The sequence below is a fragment of the Macaca thibetana genome, chromosome 11 (assembly GCF_024542745.1).
Source record: "Macaca thibetana thibetana isolate TM-01 chromosome 11, ASM2454274v1, whole genome shotgun sequence".
NCBI lineage: Eukaryota > Metazoa > Chordata > Mammalia > Primates > Cercopithecidae > Macaca > Macaca thibetana.
In genome coordinates this window covers 6,982,262-6,998,095 of record NC_065588.1, presented here as the reverse complement: position 1 = coordinate 6,998,095, position 15,834 = coordinate 6,982,262, and the positions used below count along the sequence as shown (strand labels likewise).

At 52.0% G+C, this 15,834-nt stretch overlaps 3 protein-coding genes across 9 annotated transcripts in view; 2 read left to right on the top strand and 1 right to left on the bottom strand.

Annotated features, from left to right (window-relative positions):
* The window catches only part of PIANP (PILR alpha associated neural protein), a 259,612-nt gene that overhangs the window by 80,387 nt on the left and 163,391 nt on the right, over window positions 1–15,834 (top strand). The gene's annotated exons all lie outside the window — the stretch shown is intronic.
* Window positions 1–15,834, bottom strand: part of USP5 (ubiquitin specific peptidase 5) — a 28,952-nt gene that overhangs the window by 4,275 nt on the left and 8,843 nt on the right. Inside the window, exons 2-15 of the mRNA XM_050747401.1 lie at window positions 11,202–11,391; window positions 7,996–8,121; window positions 7,697–7,763; window positions 7,368–7,501; window positions 7,068–7,213; window positions 6,627–6,811; window positions 5,822–5,916; window positions 4,930–5,123; window positions 3,418–3,489; window positions 2,728–2,815; window positions 2,475–2,600; window positions 1,861–2,014; window positions 1,349–1,523; window positions 421–509 (exon numbers count right to left, since the gene is read on the bottom strand). Coding sequence (XP_050603358.1) covers window positions 421–509; window positions 1,349–1,523; window positions 1,861–2,014; window positions 2,475–2,600; window positions 2,728–2,815; window positions 3,418–3,489; window positions 4,930–5,123; window positions 5,822–5,916; window positions 6,627–6,811; window positions 7,068–7,213; window positions 7,368–7,501; window positions 7,697–7,763; window positions 7,996–8,121; window positions 11,202–11,312 — 1,762 coding nt within the window. The 5' untranslated portion in view covers window positions 11,313–11,391. The remainder of the gene's footprint in view (window positions 1–420; window positions 510–1,348; window positions 1,524–1,860; window positions 2,015–2,474; window positions 2,601–2,727; window positions 2,816–3,417; window positions 3,490–4,929; window positions 5,124–5,821; window positions 5,917–6,626; window positions 6,812–7,067; window positions 7,214–7,367; window positions 7,502–7,696; window positions 7,764–7,995; window positions 8,122–11,201; window positions 11,392–15,834) is intronic.
* CDCA3 (cell division cycle associated 3) lies at window positions 11,397–14,646 on the top strand. Of its 7 annotated transcripts, none has more exons than XM_050747496.1 (6): window positions 11,397–12,255; window positions 12,525–12,644; window positions 12,881–13,010; window positions 13,627–13,920; window positions 14,057–14,178; window positions 14,286–14,646. In XM_050747496.1, the coding sequence occupies exons 2-6, from the start codon at window positions 12,525–12,527 to the stop codon at window positions 14,439–14,441; spliced, it is 822 nt and encodes a 273-aa protein (XP_050603453.1). In that variant the 5' UTR covers window positions 11,397–12,255; the 3' UTR covers window positions 14,442–14,646. The 7 variants fall into 7 exon arrangements, with proteins under 7 accessions (XP_050603453.1, XP_050603457.1, XP_050603456.1 ...); XM_050747500.1 differs by having other exon boundaries at window positions 12,468–12,644; window positions 13,702–13,920; window positions 14,057–14,163; XM_050747499.1 differs by having other exon boundaries at window positions 12,468–12,644; window positions 13,702–13,920.

Here is a 15,834-nt window from a genome sequence, read left to right as displayed (position 1 = left end):
CACCATAAGCTATGAACAGGGCAGGGGACCTAGAACTTGTGAGACAGAATGATTTTATACTCCTGTGAGTCTCAACTTCCTTATCTAGAAAATGAAGGTACATCACGAGTTCTCAAATGACAGTCAGGGACCTGTAAGACTCACGAGAATTAATTGTTTCAAGATTAGCAAAATGAAAACATCTTACCAATTATTAAAAAAAAACTACAAAAACCACTTTTGGTTGTAAATCATACCTATAACAATCAAAGAAGTCTTTTAATATTTTTAGTTAGTGCTTTGAAACTAGATACATTTTGAAACATTGGAGGTGATTTTTTTTCCCCTTTCAGAGGAAACAGAAACACTAGTTTGTATGTGTTAAAGCCCCTTCTTTTTCTAGCATTTTCTGCATAACCTCCCTCATTCCAGCAGCCATACCCAGTTTCTTGGGCACCCAGTCTAAGCCGAAGGTGAACTTCTTGATCTGGATGACCAGGTAGTCAGGGAATGAGGCAAATCGTGTGGTCCTAGAGAAGAGAGAATGTGCTGGTACCCAGAGAATGCCCTGGGTTTTCCTCTCCTGAAACTCCCACCTGGGGTTCAGCCCCTCATGGATAGAAGTCCCAATAACCCAGAAGATCCTCCATATTCTTCTCTTTCCCTGGGCAGGTGTCTAATGCCTGTCCTCAGCCAACAAGGAGCAGTAGAAGCCAGAAGGAAGGCTGTGAGCAAAAAAAAAAAAAAAAAAAAAAAAAAGGCCTAGGTGTGGTGGCGGCTCATACCTGCAATTCCAGCACTTTGGGAGGCCAAGGCAGGATGACTGCTTGAGCCCAGGAGTTAGAGACCAACCTGGGCAACATAGTGAGACCCCGTCTCTATTTAAAGAAAAAAAAAAAAGCCACACACAGAGGAAGAGCTGTTTCACTGGCAGGAGCAGCAAAAGGTTGGGTAGCTGACTCCCCAAGACCAAAGCCCTTTCTCAGGTCTCACGCCCGTACCAGGTGCCAATGGGTAGGCACAAAGTGGGGCTATTTGCTGGAAATCCAAATTCTGCCCACAGATGATCCTAAGTGCCTGTGCTCCGCCATGACTGAGGGGGAGTGAAGAGAGGCTACGCTACAAAGAGACCCTCTGCCGCAGGAGAAGAGGGAGTGGTTGGGGCAGGACAAGGTGACAGATGCAGTCAGCACCTGTGTCTCCCCCTACCAGGGCCCCTTGGTTCCATCAGGGCCAGATTACCAGCCCAACTGATTCAACCCTGGGATTCCAACCACAAAGGGATGAAAGAACAGGGAAGAGGCAGAAATATCCTCTGGGATAGCTGTGCCATAGACCCACAGCCTCAGGCCCCAACCAGAGGACTTACTTGACAGCTACTGACTTGGCCTGCAGGGCCGTGCTCCAGAAGTCATCCACCTGCTCAGGGGCCCCGTAGGCCTCCAGGCAAGAGCTGAAGGGCACCTGGGCCCGAACCAGTTCTGGCAGTGGCATCTTCTCCTCTTCGGCTTGCCGCTTCTTCTCCTCGTACTCCAGAAGCTCCTCTGGTGACAGAATGGGTTGGTGGATCCTTCAGAGTGTGCTGCTTCTTTCCCTTCTTAGCCTCTCCCTACTGGCTCTGTGTCCGTATTTCAGCTCCTCTACCCTTCCAAGGCACCCCGACACACGTCCAGTATGTCTCGCCTCTGTTTCCACGCAGCTCTGCTAACAAGCTGAGAGTCCACTGGGCGAGGTTAACCCTACCTACTCCTGGTGGCCGAGACTGGAACCTTGGTGGTGGAGCAGGGCATTCCATGGACTCTGCTCCCATCAGGTGCCCAAGCATTCCTCCTAGACCTTAGCCTCCCCCCGTGCCAAGGCCTTGCTGATGGAGCAACCTACCTTTGTTAAGGGCTGCATCCATGGGCACAGGCAGCTGCATGATGTAGTCAACTCGCTGGGTGTACTTCACCTTCTCTGTGGCCAGGCACTTAATCTTCTCCTCCACCAAGAAGCGGAACACTTCATTCGGATTTTCAGAGCTCCGGCAATTCCTCTATGGGAAAGAGGCAGGGTAGGGAGGTCTGGGCAGCCAGGGAACAGAATGGGGCCTGAAAGGTTCATGGGAGAGTCAGGGAGAGAAGGCAGACTACCACTCAGAACTCAGGGACATAAGGGCAGAGCAGAAACCTTCCCTAATTCACCAACCCCTCCCATTTCTGGCCCCACCCCTGCACTGAGGGACTGTGCTGGAACACGCCTGTGTTTTTCTTTATGAGCAGTAAGTATTCTCATGTCGTTGTCTTTGGGCGCAATCTGAATTGAGCTTCGAGCCCATCAAGGGTAAGGATCGTCACCTTCACTATCCTCCTTAGGTGCAAATGCTGCTCACAGGGACATAGACCGTAGGGATTCAGGGATGGGACTGGGTTGGGGCTGACCGAGGGAGAAATGGGCAGGAAGGAGAGCGAGTAAACTGCAGGAAAATGAGGGTGTGCCATCTTCCCAGCCCTTACCTCCACCATGTTGATAAGGTGAAGGAAGAACTCCTGGGCATCCTGCTGCCGGTTGGTGGAGAATTCAGGGTGGCCCTTGCCGATGAGGGCCTTGAACATCCGAGGGGCAATGCCATCTTGAACTTCCTGGGAAGAGTCAGGGCAGGGACTCAGCTGGGGCTCAGTGGTCATCCCGGGGCCTTCTTTAGACATCTCCCAGACCTCAGCTTCCCCACAATCCCAGGGCCTGAAAGGGACAGAGTCCTAGACGCACCTTCTGTTCTGGCACCCGCTCCCCATCGCCCGACTCTGGTACTGGCTTGGAATACTCCCCGGAGAGAAGGCCATGGCCCAGCTTGGCCCTGCGTTAATATCCAAGAAAACATTTCACTTCAGTCAACTAACGACCCTGTATGTCCCCAACTCAACCCCCTGCTCGTGGCTCTCCCTAGCTAACTCTTGACAATGTGAAAAACCTTAGATTCCACAGGAACCCAGCTCAAGACAGACAACACGCCCAGAGGACAGTCACCCAAATACTCCTAATAGGCCAGGGGTGGCCATGCATGGTGGCTCACGCCTGTAATCCCAGCAATTTGGGAGGCTGAGGTGGGCAGACCACGAGGTCAGGAGATCGAGACCATCCTGGCCAACATGATGAAACCCCGTCTCTATTAAAAATATTTTAAAAATTAGCTGGGAGTGGTGGCGGGCGCCTGTAGTCCCAGCTACTTGGGAGGCTGAGGCAGGAGAATCACTTGAACCCAGGAGGCAGAGGTTGTAGTGAGCCGAGATCGCAACACTGCACTCCAGACTGGCAACAAAGCAAGACTCCGTCTCAAAAAAAAAAAAACAAAAACAAAGGCCAGGGGTTAAAGTGCTGTGCCCCCCAGGCGGTCATGGAGGAGGAAGGTATACGGCCATGACTCTCAACAGCCTTCCTACATAGGACCTGGTTACATACACCTGGGTGCTGAAGTCCTGGGTAGGGTCTGTCGGGGCATTCTGGAAGATCTTCTCCAGCTTATCCACATACCTAAAAGTCAAGGAAAGGACGGTTGGAGGGGCTCTGGCCTGAGCTCTGAGGAAAAGGGAAGGGAGCAAACATTTACTAATTCTGTGAATGGGCTCCCGTCAAGAGTGGGGAGTCGCTTCTCTCCAGCAACCTGCCTGTTCTCCCCTTCTCAACTATGTCCAGTGTGTAAGCACGCTGGGCGGCACAGGAGCCAGGGAGGGGAGGCAGCCTGGGATGAGGACAAGGGCAGTTCATGTTCCATTAGACAGAACCTGTTGACATATTCTGAGCATTCACATTCTAATTGTTCCCCAAATTCAAAAGTAAACTCATTTCCGCTGAGAACCTGCCTTTCTTCTTAGTGTACCAAGCCCCCTTCCTCCCCAAGTGCTACATGTCCATGTTAGGTGCTCATCTGAGGTCACTGGCCTAAAATAAAGACCATCTGCTAACCCTTGAGTCTGTCAGAAGGCCACAGAGCCCGGGGACCTGGCACTCTGCACTATCAGCGGGGTTTGTGTGTTGGGGTGCTGGTGGTGCAGCTCCCTAACTTGCTCCCCTTACAGCATGTCAGCCGAGTGTGACAGGAATTATTGTTTTTTTTTTTTTTTTTTTTTTTTTTGAGACGGAGTCTCGCTCTGTCGCCCAGGCTGGAGTGCAGTGGCCAGATCTCAGCTCACTGCAAGCTCCGCCTCCCGGGTTCCCGCCATTCTCCTGCCTCAGCCTCCCGAGTAGCTGGGACCACAGGCGCCGCCACCTCGCCCGGCTAATTTTTTGTGTTTTTAGTAGAGACGGGGTTTCGCCGTGTTAGCCAGGATGGTCTCGATCTCCTGACCTCGTGATCCGCCCGTCTCGGCCTCCCAAAGTGCTGGGATTACAGGCTTGAGCCACCGCGCCCGGCCTTTTTTTTTTTTTTTTGAGGCGGAGTCTTCACTCTGTCGCCCAGGCTGGAGTGCAGTGGCACCATCTCAGCTCACTGCAAGCTCCGCCTCCCGGGTTTGCGCCATTCTCCTGCCTCAGCCTCCCGAGTAGCTGGGACTACAGGCGCCCGCCACCGCGCCCGGCTAATTTTTTTTTTTTTTTTGTATTTTAGTAGAGACGGGGTTTCACCGTGTTAGCCAGGATGGTCTCGATCTCCTGACCTCGTGATCCGCCCATCTCGGCCTCCCAAAGTGCAGGGATTACAGGCGTGAGCCACCGCGCCCGGCCCTGTTTTTTTTTTTTAAAGAGAAGACAGGGTCTCGCTATGTTGCCCAGGCTGGTCTCAACCTCCTGGGTTCAAGCGATTCTCCCATCTTGGCCTCCCAAAGTACTGGGATTACAGGTATGGGCCAACACACCTAGCTGATAGGAACTACTCTAAGATTAGAATCAAACACAGAGGTGCCAAGGGCGGCTGAAGGGAGTATGCCCAGAGGGTGCTGACCAGGAGGGGGCCTGGGGAAGGAGAGCACTACTCACTTCCTCTGGAAGTCAGGGATGCTGAAGAGCACCTGGACCACGGAGTTGAGGTAGCAGCTGTTACCCAGGTTCTGGATGCCTGTGTAGCCAGGCCCAAACAGGGGCTTGAGTGGCACACCCGACTCCTGGATCAGCTCCCATTCACCAATCCGCTGGTTCATGTCTATCTCCAACTCAGTCATCGTCTTGTCTGTCTGTGTGAGAAGGGGCACTTCAGACTGAGTGAGAAACTCAACCCTATAGTTTTTACCTTGATCTCTCACTGAATCTAGGATGACACCCGACTGTGGCCTAGAATTTGTGGAATTACAGGCTCAAACATGGGAGGCATGTTGAATATCATCCGGTTCAAGTTCTGGAAGGTCATACATAATTGTCCCAGAGGCCCTTTAGTCTTCAGGGCCTCTGCTTGAATGAGGAATAAAAATTCCTTTTACCTGAAATGTTTTTCCCATCCTTAAGTTACCCCTAACCTCCTTCACATTGTCACTTAAGCATCATTTCCTCAGGGAAATGTCCCTGATCCCTAAACTAGGCCAGGTCACCCTGCTGTTAATTACTGTAGTACCCTCCATCTCTCTTTCATAGTACCCACCACAGTTTGCAACTGTTGGCTTATTTATCTGGGAATGTGACTAATGTCTGCCTTTCCTTCTAGAGTAGAATTCTTGTAAGCAAAAACCACATACGTCTTATTCACACAGCATCTAGCACATAGTAGGTACTCAGTACTATTCACTGCATACATGATTTGAGATATTTAAAAGCAGCCCGTGTATCTTGGTGATGGGGTTAACTAGAAGATTTCTCCGAAACCCTACTTCAGCCTTGGGCGAAGAGGAAGGGCCCTCACAGGGGCAGGAAGTAGAATCTGAAGCTGGAGGGGTCTCACCTTCTGCATCTTCAGCATGTCGATGCCGAAGTGGGACAGGTGCTCAGCCAGGCTGGGGTCCAGGACCATGTCATCCTCATCATATGAATACACGTCTAGAGCAGAAGGCAGGAAGAGAATCATGGGAAGTGGCTCAGGACTAGCCTGGCCACCATCCCATCCCTTGCCCAGAAGGGACTTGAGGGGACAAAAGGACAGCCAGTAAGGTCCACCCTCTTGGTTCCCTTGAATGTGAGTGAGGTCATGGCCCTTCTGGGACTGTCAGGGAAGACAGATGAAACAGGGTGAGGGTTGGAATTAACTGTGATTCTGATTCTACCCATGAGGTAAGACAGGCTTGATAGGAAAGGGATGAGGATTTGAGTGGGGAGTAATCAAAAATTTAGTATCATCTGCAGTATTTTCCTTTTTTGAGACAGGGTCTCTGTAGCCCAGGCTGGAGTCCAGTGGTGCAATCATAGCTCACTGCAGCCTCAACCTCCTGGGTGCTCAAGCAATCCTCCTGCCTCAGCCTCCTGGGTAGCTGAGAGTACAGGCAGGAGCTACCACACCCAGCCAATTTTTATTTTTTTATGTGTGTAGAGATGAGGTCTCACTATGTTGCCCAGGCTGGTCTCGAACTCCTGGGTTCAAGTGATCCTCCTGCCTTGGCCTCCCAAAGTGTTGGGATTGCAAACGTGAGCCACTGCACCTATTTTCCTTTCTTATCAAGATAATACATTCATGTATTATACATGTCACATGAAATTACTAACAAATGAAATACATTTAAGCATGAGAGTGGCTGGAGGAGGGGAGGCTGTACCAGCTCCATCAGGGGTGATGGTGCCCAGCTTGACAGCTAATGGGTAGCCCGTCTCCCGGTAGTGCTCCACAGCGTGGTTGTTGCCCCCACTGCCGTCGAAGTAGCGTCGCCCACAGAGGATGGAGCCATCCGTCAGGTTGAGCCACAGGTTCTCTCTCATGTCACACTTAGAGCACTTCCAGCCACTAACCCAGGGAGAAGAGAATCAGCGGAAATGTGGGTCGGGGATTTGTGGGAGTGGCAGAGAGAGGGGGCTCTGCAGGCCCCCTGCCAATCCAAGGTCTCTCTCTCCTCTCCTCTGGCCATCCCCATGTCTTGTTCATTTCCAAGTTTCCCTTCCTGTCCTGCTTCCTACCCTCTCTCCCACCAGATCCCCCAGAAAAGTGGTCTCCATGTCCTTGCTCTGGGGGTGATGCCCGAGGCAGAGGGGCCAGGCCTCACCAGGGAGGGATTCGAGCAGGGTTGTCCAACTGCTTGAGGCTGAAGGCATGCTTAGACACCTGCCGTACTTCCCCATCCCATGCCTGCACCTCCTGCTTGCGGGAGGCTGAGTCAGCTGACAGTAGGGCCTCCACTGCACTGGTCACCTGGGGGAAGCAGAGGGTCAGAGGCAGTACCCAACCCCCTGCCCCACATGCCCCTCTTCCCCTTGGCCTTCAGCTTTGTCAGTGCTTGCCTCAGACATCACTACCCTGGCCCATCTTGCTCTAGAATCTTGGGGAGCGTGGGAGGGAGTCATACCCGATCTCTGACAATGTCAGGCAGTCCCCCCAGTCCATCCCGGGCAATCTCCAGGTAATCTGGCAAAATGACAATCTTCACATCCTCGTCTAATTCAAACTTCTCCTCGCTAAGGTCAAACCCGCCTTCAACACCTGGAAGGACAGGGAAAAAGAGGGAGAGTAGAGCAATGACAACAGGTCAGTGTCCCTCCTCCGATCCAGCAGCTCACTTGCCCCACCCAGAGTTCTAGGGCCATCAATCAGGCCCACTCTTTGGGGCTTTCCTGGTGCTGCTGAGAGCCAGAAAGACCAGCTCAGGCAGAAGAATAGAAGTGCAGTGGTGCTCACCAATAGCCAGCCGCGTGGGCTTCTTCCGGGGTGGGTCTCCAGTGCCTGTAGCAGGGTCCTCCTCTTTCTGCAAAGAAGCAGGAAGGGCTGGATCAGCAATGAGCATGAGCGAAGGAACAAGTGGGGAGGAGAGACGGGAGGAGGTAGTGGTTCATCTCAGAATAAAGCTAAAAAACATCTGTGCCAAGCTTTAATGACACAAAAGTAGGTGAAAAAAAGAAACTGAGTCCAATAGTAGGTCAGAATACAGACAGAATGGAACAGAATGTACCCAGGCCTTGCCCCAGCCCTGTCCCTACCAGACGCCGGGTCCGCCGGAGGTGCAGGTAGACTCGCTGGCCAGTCTTATTGAAATGTCTCTCCACATACTGTTTCCCGAAGCCCAGAAATGTGTTCATACAGATGTAGAGGCCCCCCTCAGACTCCTGCAGGACAAGAGGTAAGGGTGAAAACACGAGGAGGTTATGAGCCTGGTCAGGAGAGGAGACCAAAACCCGGAGTCAGAACCGCTGGTTCCAGAGAGATGCTCTGTCCGCTAACACTGTGGGGCCCCTGCAAGCTACTTAGCCTTTTAGGACCTGGGACATAGCTAAGATTCTCCCCATTTCCTCCCATGACTTTGATAACAACCAACAAGGGCATCAGGGGGCTGAGGAACACCAGCTCATCTTCGCCATTCAACCCCAGCCTCCATTTATCTTTCCACCTGCTCCTTCTTGGGCTTTGGAGCTCTTCAATCAATCACAGAGGACTTCCTTCACTTCCTTCCTGGGGCTAACAGATCCAGAAAGTCAATGGCGATCAAATATTGTGGCCTTCCGGTGCTGGAGATGACATTCAAGGGGAAAAGGGTCCCTCCGTGGGAGAGGAAGGACTTTCATGTCAGACACTGAACCCAAACCAGGGACACCTAAGACAAACCCTATCTGATCTCCATGATTCAGAAAACCTTCCAGACCGGAGGAGCCGAGATTCCAGCACCTGCACAGTATATCTGATCCGAGTGTGCCAGCAAGCAAAACTACCTTTCCTTTAAAAAAACAAAAACATTTATTTTAGAGACGGGGTCTTACTCTGTCACCCAGGCTGGAGTACAGTGGCACGATCATAGGTCATTGCAGCCTCAACCTCCCAGGCTCAAGTGATCCTTCTGCTTCAGTCTCCAAAGGAGCTGTGACTACAGGCACACATCACCATGCCTAGATTTTTTTCTTTTTTTAGAGATGGAGTCTCACTATGTTGCTTAGGCTGGTCTTTAACTTGTGGCCTTGAACAATCCTTCCACCTTGGCTTCTCAGAGTGCTGGGATTACAAAGGCAAGACTAAACATCCAGCCAAAAACACCTTTCCTTTACCACACTCTACCAGGTAGTCAAACCCTGGTCCACACTGTGAGTCTTCTCCCTCCTCTCCTGCTGAAGTGTGGCTCCAGGGAAACAATGACTTGTTAGGGACTCACAGCTAAACCTGCACCCCGTCTGGCAGGGTCATCAAGTCCAGCATTCTATAGCCACCACCCTCTCTCCTCTGCCTCCCCTCTGACCACTAAGATCCCTGCTGAAGTCCCAACAATCACCAATCTCAAAGCCATCCCCTTCTGACAACAATCTCGCAACACTTGCTGAGGTAGCTAGAACGCACATAACCATGAAAACAGGGACAAATGGGTGTCCACCCAGAAACACAGCTGAGAAGGGGATGGGCTTCCCCCAAAGCTGACCAAGTTCTCCAGTGCCTTTGTAAAGATGGAGAAGGTGGAGGAGGAAATTGGAGAAAGTAAGGGTCTTCCCTCAGATCCAAGGCTTTGAGCAACAACAGGCATCCTCTTCCAGGAATAAAAGTCTCAGTGGCCTTGAACATTTCTCTGCTGTGATATGAAAAATAGTGCACTAAGGTAGTTCTCGGGCCCATAGATTGCTCTGTACCACCTCCTAGAACAGTGTGTACTGCAAGTTCATGAACAAATAGAGCATTTCTCACCAGGGAGGTCAACTAAGCTCTTTCTACCATGAACCCAATCTGAAGGTAACCAAATATGCTGGAAGTTGGTTAGCAAAGAACTAGGGCACATTGAAAATCTCTTGACTTGGGGTGAAAGAGGCAAAGTGTCAGAAGATTACAAAAACCCTTTTTGGATTATTCAAAGCCGTTACTAAGGAGAGAGACAGGAGTGAATGTCAGTGTAAAGAGGGGCCCACTGACTTCTACCATCTGCTGGTAATTTAAAAAAACATTTCCTCCTGGGAAGAATGTGGGAGCTCTGAAGTGATTAAACTCCTCTGTTGGAAATTAAAGATGCTGATTTCACCAAGGATTGGGAACCCTGGAGCTCTGCTCTGCGCAGTCTTCTTTTACCTCTGCCAAAGCCAGACTTCAGAGAAGCAGCACATTGTCTGAGGCCCAGATCAAAGCCTAGTAAACCAAGCAAACCACAAATCACAGTGATGATCCTGAACTGGGCCTCACATCATGCCATTCTACTCAGTACTGGTGATGCAGTAATGAAGGCTTTCCACTCTGACTTGCAGTTTTCAGGCCATGAGCTGGTCTGGCAGAATACCCTGGGCAGGGCCCAGCAGCTTGAGGGGAGGGGTGGTGAGGGGGGCGGATCCCAACCAAGCTGCTGCCTTCTCAGTTCAGGCCCCAAAGGGCCTCCGCTTGAGGGTGACACAGGAAGGCAGAACTGCAGGAAGGGAGGTACCAGGTGGAGCCTGCAAAACGTGAAGCATGGTGTGGGAGGTGGCTGTGTGTAACTAGCCAAGAGTGGGAGCGGGATGGGAAAGAGGCCTTAGCATCCTCCAAGAAAGAAACCACCACTCTAGGAATACTTTAAAAGGGGTTATCTCAGCTGTCTGTGATAGGCTGGGGGGCGGAGGAAGGGTGGGGGTTGCGGCCATTGCTCACTTCAAAGGAGAAACGACTAGAGCTTTCCTCTCCTCTTTCCTCCCCTCCCCGCCCCCTGTCCGTTTTAACCACAGGGTGAAGGCTCTCTAGCTCTTCCTTTCTCAGAACCGGACTTCTTGAGAGCCCATTCCCCGACTATTAACCGCCTAGGAACTGCGGACCCCACCCCACAACTCCAACCCCGGCCGAGAACAGTGGGGAGTCGCCCCCATCACTCCCACACAAGACTACAAAACCCGGAGAGCCGTGCGCGGCAGACAAGGCCGACTGCCAGGTTTTCTCAAGGGTCCACTTGGGGGATGTAGTCCGACGGTCTGGCTGCACCCCTAGCTTAGAACGACAACGAGGGCAGTGAGCGACTACAATGCCCACAGTGCTCCACGAGGCGGGGAGCTGACGAGGTGAGCGCGGCGGCTTCCGGGGGCAGTAGTCACAAGACAGCCGCAGTTACTGAAAGGCAACGGCAGAGTGGAGCGTGGGAGACTACAAGTCCCATGGTGCATCGCAGGGAGGCGGTAGCCCAAGCCTTGCAGGCCCCGGCGGAATGACCAGGGCGATGGAAGGCAGTCGTGCTCGTTGCGGGCGTGGGGAATGGGCTTACCGGCGTGTCGAAGGAGAAGGCGCACTCGTCTTTGTGGACCCGGTCTCCAGCCTTAGGGACCCGGATCGTCGGTAATACTGACAGCAGCGCCTCCTCACTCAGCTCCGCCATGACACCGGCAGCGGCTTCTCCACACACCGCCGCTCCCACCGTTCCTAGTCTCCGCCCCTGTCCCTGCCGTCCAATGAGCGCCACTCGTTAGGGGCATGCGCCGCGGGGACGACGCGCGAGAATGGCAGTTGGACACAGCCTGCCTGCCGGTGCTCCGCCCCTGCCCCGCGCTTGACCGACGCCAATGAGAAGCGCTCCTAAGGCAATTGATGGTTGAAAGAACCAATCCCACTCCTCCAGGGCGGGAGCGCACGTAGAGCAGCTGGGTGGGCTCCGAAGTTGCAGCTCCTCCGGCTCCGGGACCTTTAGGGTCGCTTCGCGTGCCTTCTATTGAAGAGCAGGAACTGACGGTTGTTTTAAGTCTCTCACTTCCAGAAAGTTTCCTGGGGACCTGTCCCGTCGGAATGTCGAGGGGCAGTTGTCTTGGTATTTGAAAAGGGGGTATCCAGTGAGGCGGAGCTTGAGGGGGTGGTGTCGAGTGATTGATAAAGCTGTCAACCAATAAGGCTACTATCGCTCGCCTCAGGAAAACCACGACTCCAGCTGGATGTGCGCATAATAGTGTAATCACTCATAATTCTATTTTGTTTAATAAAATAATTCGTTCTTGAGACTAGACGTCTCGAAAGCGAAGACTGGCACTCCTCAGTCTACCACGGACTGCTCGCAGGCCGATACTGAACAGAAGTACCCTTATCAAGGAGGCGTCACCTCTGGGCAAGCCTAGCATCAGTCCATTGACCCCCCACAGTCACCATGATAGACGTTCTCCCAGACCAACAGCTTCCTTTGGCTCGAGGCGGGTCTTACGTGGAGGGCCTATGGATCTACGTCGGCTCAGCCAATAGGGTCAGGGCAGGGGGCGTGGCGGGAAGTTTGAAACTGGTAACTTCGGGAGTTGCGCCACGAGCTGTTGTGCACCCAGAGGTGGAATTGGAGCCCGGTAAGTGATTTGAATAATTTAATAAACAAGTTAGCGGGCTCGGCAGGCCCAGAATGAGCCATTTTGTCAGCTGCAGCGGTCATTAACTCCGCAGAGGCCTCTCGTCCCCCGCCAGGAAGTTTCTTCGCTGGAAACTGGGAAGATAGGGTGGTTTAGGGTTGAGGGTCCGACGTGGAAGGGATAAGGGCTGAGACCTCAGTCACTTCTCACAGGCATTCCTTCCTCTTCCCGGGCTGGCCCTTGCCCCTACCCTGCAACTCCTGGTTGAGATGGGCTCAGCCAAGAGCGTCCCAGTCACACCAGCGCGGCCTCCGCCGCACAACAAGCATCTGGCTCGAGTGGCGGACCCCCGTTCACCTAGTGCTGGCATCCTGCGCACTCCCATCCAGGTACTCTGGGCCAGAGTGGGAAAGGCAGAGAATGTCTGAATTCTTGGGCCTCTTCCTAACCTGATTTTGAGAGAGCCCTCATGTCCCCACCCTTATCCTGGCCTTATTTTCTGCATTCTCAATCTGTGTGGGGTAGACTGGATATCTGAGGGCCTTGGCAATTCCTTCCTGAAATATGGGGAGGAGAAGAGAGAAGAATCAGGGCCCAGACTTGTTCTAGCCTATGGTCTTGACAGGTGGAGAGCTCTCCACAGCCAGGCCTACCAGCAGGGGAGCAACTGGAGGGTCTTAAACATGCCCAGGACTCAGATCCTCGCTCTCCTACTCTTGGTATTGCTCGGACCCCTATGAAGACCAGCAGTGGAGGTAAGTGTTGGGCCCAGGGAATGCTGATGAAACTGTCATCTATTATTCTTGGGTAGGGTCCATGAAGCCATTCTCTCAGGGATCTTTAAAGGGTCCTCCATCCTCCTGCTTCAGACACATCTCACTCTTATCTCAATGTTTTGTTCCCAGCCTGGGTACGGTGGCTTATGCCTGTAATCCCAGCACTTTGGAAGGCCAGGGTGGTCAGATCGCTTGAGCCCAGGAGTTCAAGACCAGCCTAGGCAACATGGCAAAACCCCATCTCTACAAAAAATGCGCACACACACACACACACACACACACACAAAAGCACGGTGGCATGGGCCTGTGATCCCACCTACTCAGGAGGCTGAGGTGGGAGGATTTCTTGAGCCCACGAGGTCAAGGCTGCAGTGAACTGTGATCATGCCACTGCACTCCAGCCTGGGGGACAGAGCAAGCCCCATCTCAAAAAAAAAGAAAAGAAAAATTGCTCCCTTTCACCTTGATTTCCTTGATTTCTCTCTTCCCACTTGCTCACTCACCTGGGCATGAGTCCTAAGGTTCCTGTATCTTTTGCTCCTTGCTGAATGTTGCGTATCAGAAGGTCACTGTTCACTTCACTTTCTTCCTCTAGACTCCCCAAGCCCACTGGTGAAACAGCTGAGTGAAGTATTTGAAACTGAAGACTCTAAATCAAATCTTCCCCCAGAGCCTGTTCTGCCCCCGGAGGCACCTTTATCTTCTGAATTGGACTTGCCTCTGGGTACCCAGTTATCTGCTGAGGAACAGATGCCACCTTGGAACCAGACTGAGTTCCCCTCCAAACAGGTGTTTTCCAAGGAGGAAGCAAGACAGCCCACAGAAACCCCTGTGGCCAGCCAGAGCTCTGACAAGCCCTCAAGGGACCCTGAGACTCCCAGATCTTCAGGTACAGAATCTAAAGGCAAGATGTAGGGAAGATAAGCTAGGATAATGTTTTGGGATAAGGTCCATGGGTGAGTGTGGGAGGAATAAACTGTGAGTCCTAGTTTTAGGTCCTTGCGTTAACTCCTTACCCACCCCAGGTTCTATGCGCAATAGATGGAAACCAAACAGCAGCAAGGTACTAGGGAGATCCCCCCTCACCATCCTGCAGGATGACAACTCCCCTGGCACCCTGACACTACGACAGGTAAAGGAAGAGAAGGTGAAAGCTGTTATTAGGATATCCAACGTAGAGGGTGGGAGACCCTTTTACCCAGATCTTCCCTCTCCTGAACAGCAACCCCCCAACTCATATACTGCCGTTTTCAGGGTAAGCGGCCTTCACCCCCAAGTGAAAATGTTAGTGAACTAAAGGAAGGAGCCATTCTTGGAACTGGACGACCTCTGAAAACTGGAGGACGAACATGGGAACAATGCCAGGACCATGACAAGGAAAATCAGCACTTTCCCTTGGTGGAGAGCTAGGCCTTGCATGGCCCCAGCAATGCAATCACCCAGGGCCTGGTGGTGTCTGTGTCCTCTCACCCCTTCTTTCCCAGGGATACTGAGGAAAGGCTTGTTTTCTTAGACTCCTCCTCAGAGGACTCAGAGCTTTATTGGGCTTTCTTTGTGTCTTGTGTGTTTCTTTTATATTAAAGGAAGTGATTTTAAATGTTACTTTAAAAAGGTATATGTAAACCTTGCACCGAGTTTTCTGTGTGTAGAATGGCAGCCTAGAGACCTTGTGTTCCCTGGCCTGAGCCCACCGATGCTCTGAGCTTCCTTTGCACATCTCCCTTAAACCATGGTGTCCCCATGGCTCTGTCCTTGGCCCTTTCCTCCTGCTCTCCCTAGGTGTTTACTTCTAGGGCTTTAGCTATCACTTCCCTATATTCTGGTAACTTCCAGGTCTCTCTCTCTAACCCTGACCTTTATCCAGCTGCCCTATAAATACTTCAAAGTCAGTTTGTCTAAAACTGAATTCATGATCTTCCCCCAAAAGCTATTCCTCATGCCCTCTTCCCTATCCTTGTGAATGACAGCATTATCTACCCAGCCACCAAACTCAAACCTTGGCCATTATCTCAAATCCTTCCCTCCCAATATCCTCTATCCTAGCATTTGGTCACTAAATCCTGGTGATTCCACATTTTGTTTGTTTGCTTGTTTTCTTAGAGGCAGGGTCTTGCTCTGTCACCCAGGCTGGAGTGCAGTGGCACAATCACAGCTCACTGCAGCCTCAACCTCCTGAGCTCAAGTGATCCTCCTGTCTCAGTCTCTCGAGTAGCTGGGCTTACAGGCATGAGCCACCAGGCCTGGCTAATTTTTGTATTTTTTTTATACAGATGAGGTCTTGCCATATTGCCCAGGCTAGTTTCAAGCTCCTAGGCTCAAGTGATCTGCCTGCCTCAGCCTCGTGAAGTGCTGGGATGACAGGCATGAGCCACCATGCCCAGCCTGCCCAGGTAATTTTAAATTTTTTTTGTAGATACAGGGTCACACTATGGTGCTCAGGCTGGTCTCAAATTCCAGGCCTCAGGAGATCCTCCTGCCAGCCTTCCAAGGCTCTAGGATTACAGGCATGAGCCACTGTTCCAGCTGATTCCACGTCTTTAATCTCTTCCTAATCCCTCTCCCTAACCCCTCTGTCCTGTCACTCTTGCATTTCTTGCCACCTGCCTCCTATCTTGTTTCCCTAGTGCCAGTCTTTCCTCCCTCCCTTTCATCAACCTACACTGCTTCTTTCCGAAAGATCTGGAGCAACCTTTCTGAGAAGCATAACTGAACGTGTTACTACTCTGCTCAGAACTCCTTAATGGCTTCCCATTGCCCTTAGGAAAACGTCTGGACTCTCTGGCTTGGCATTCAAGACCTTTTA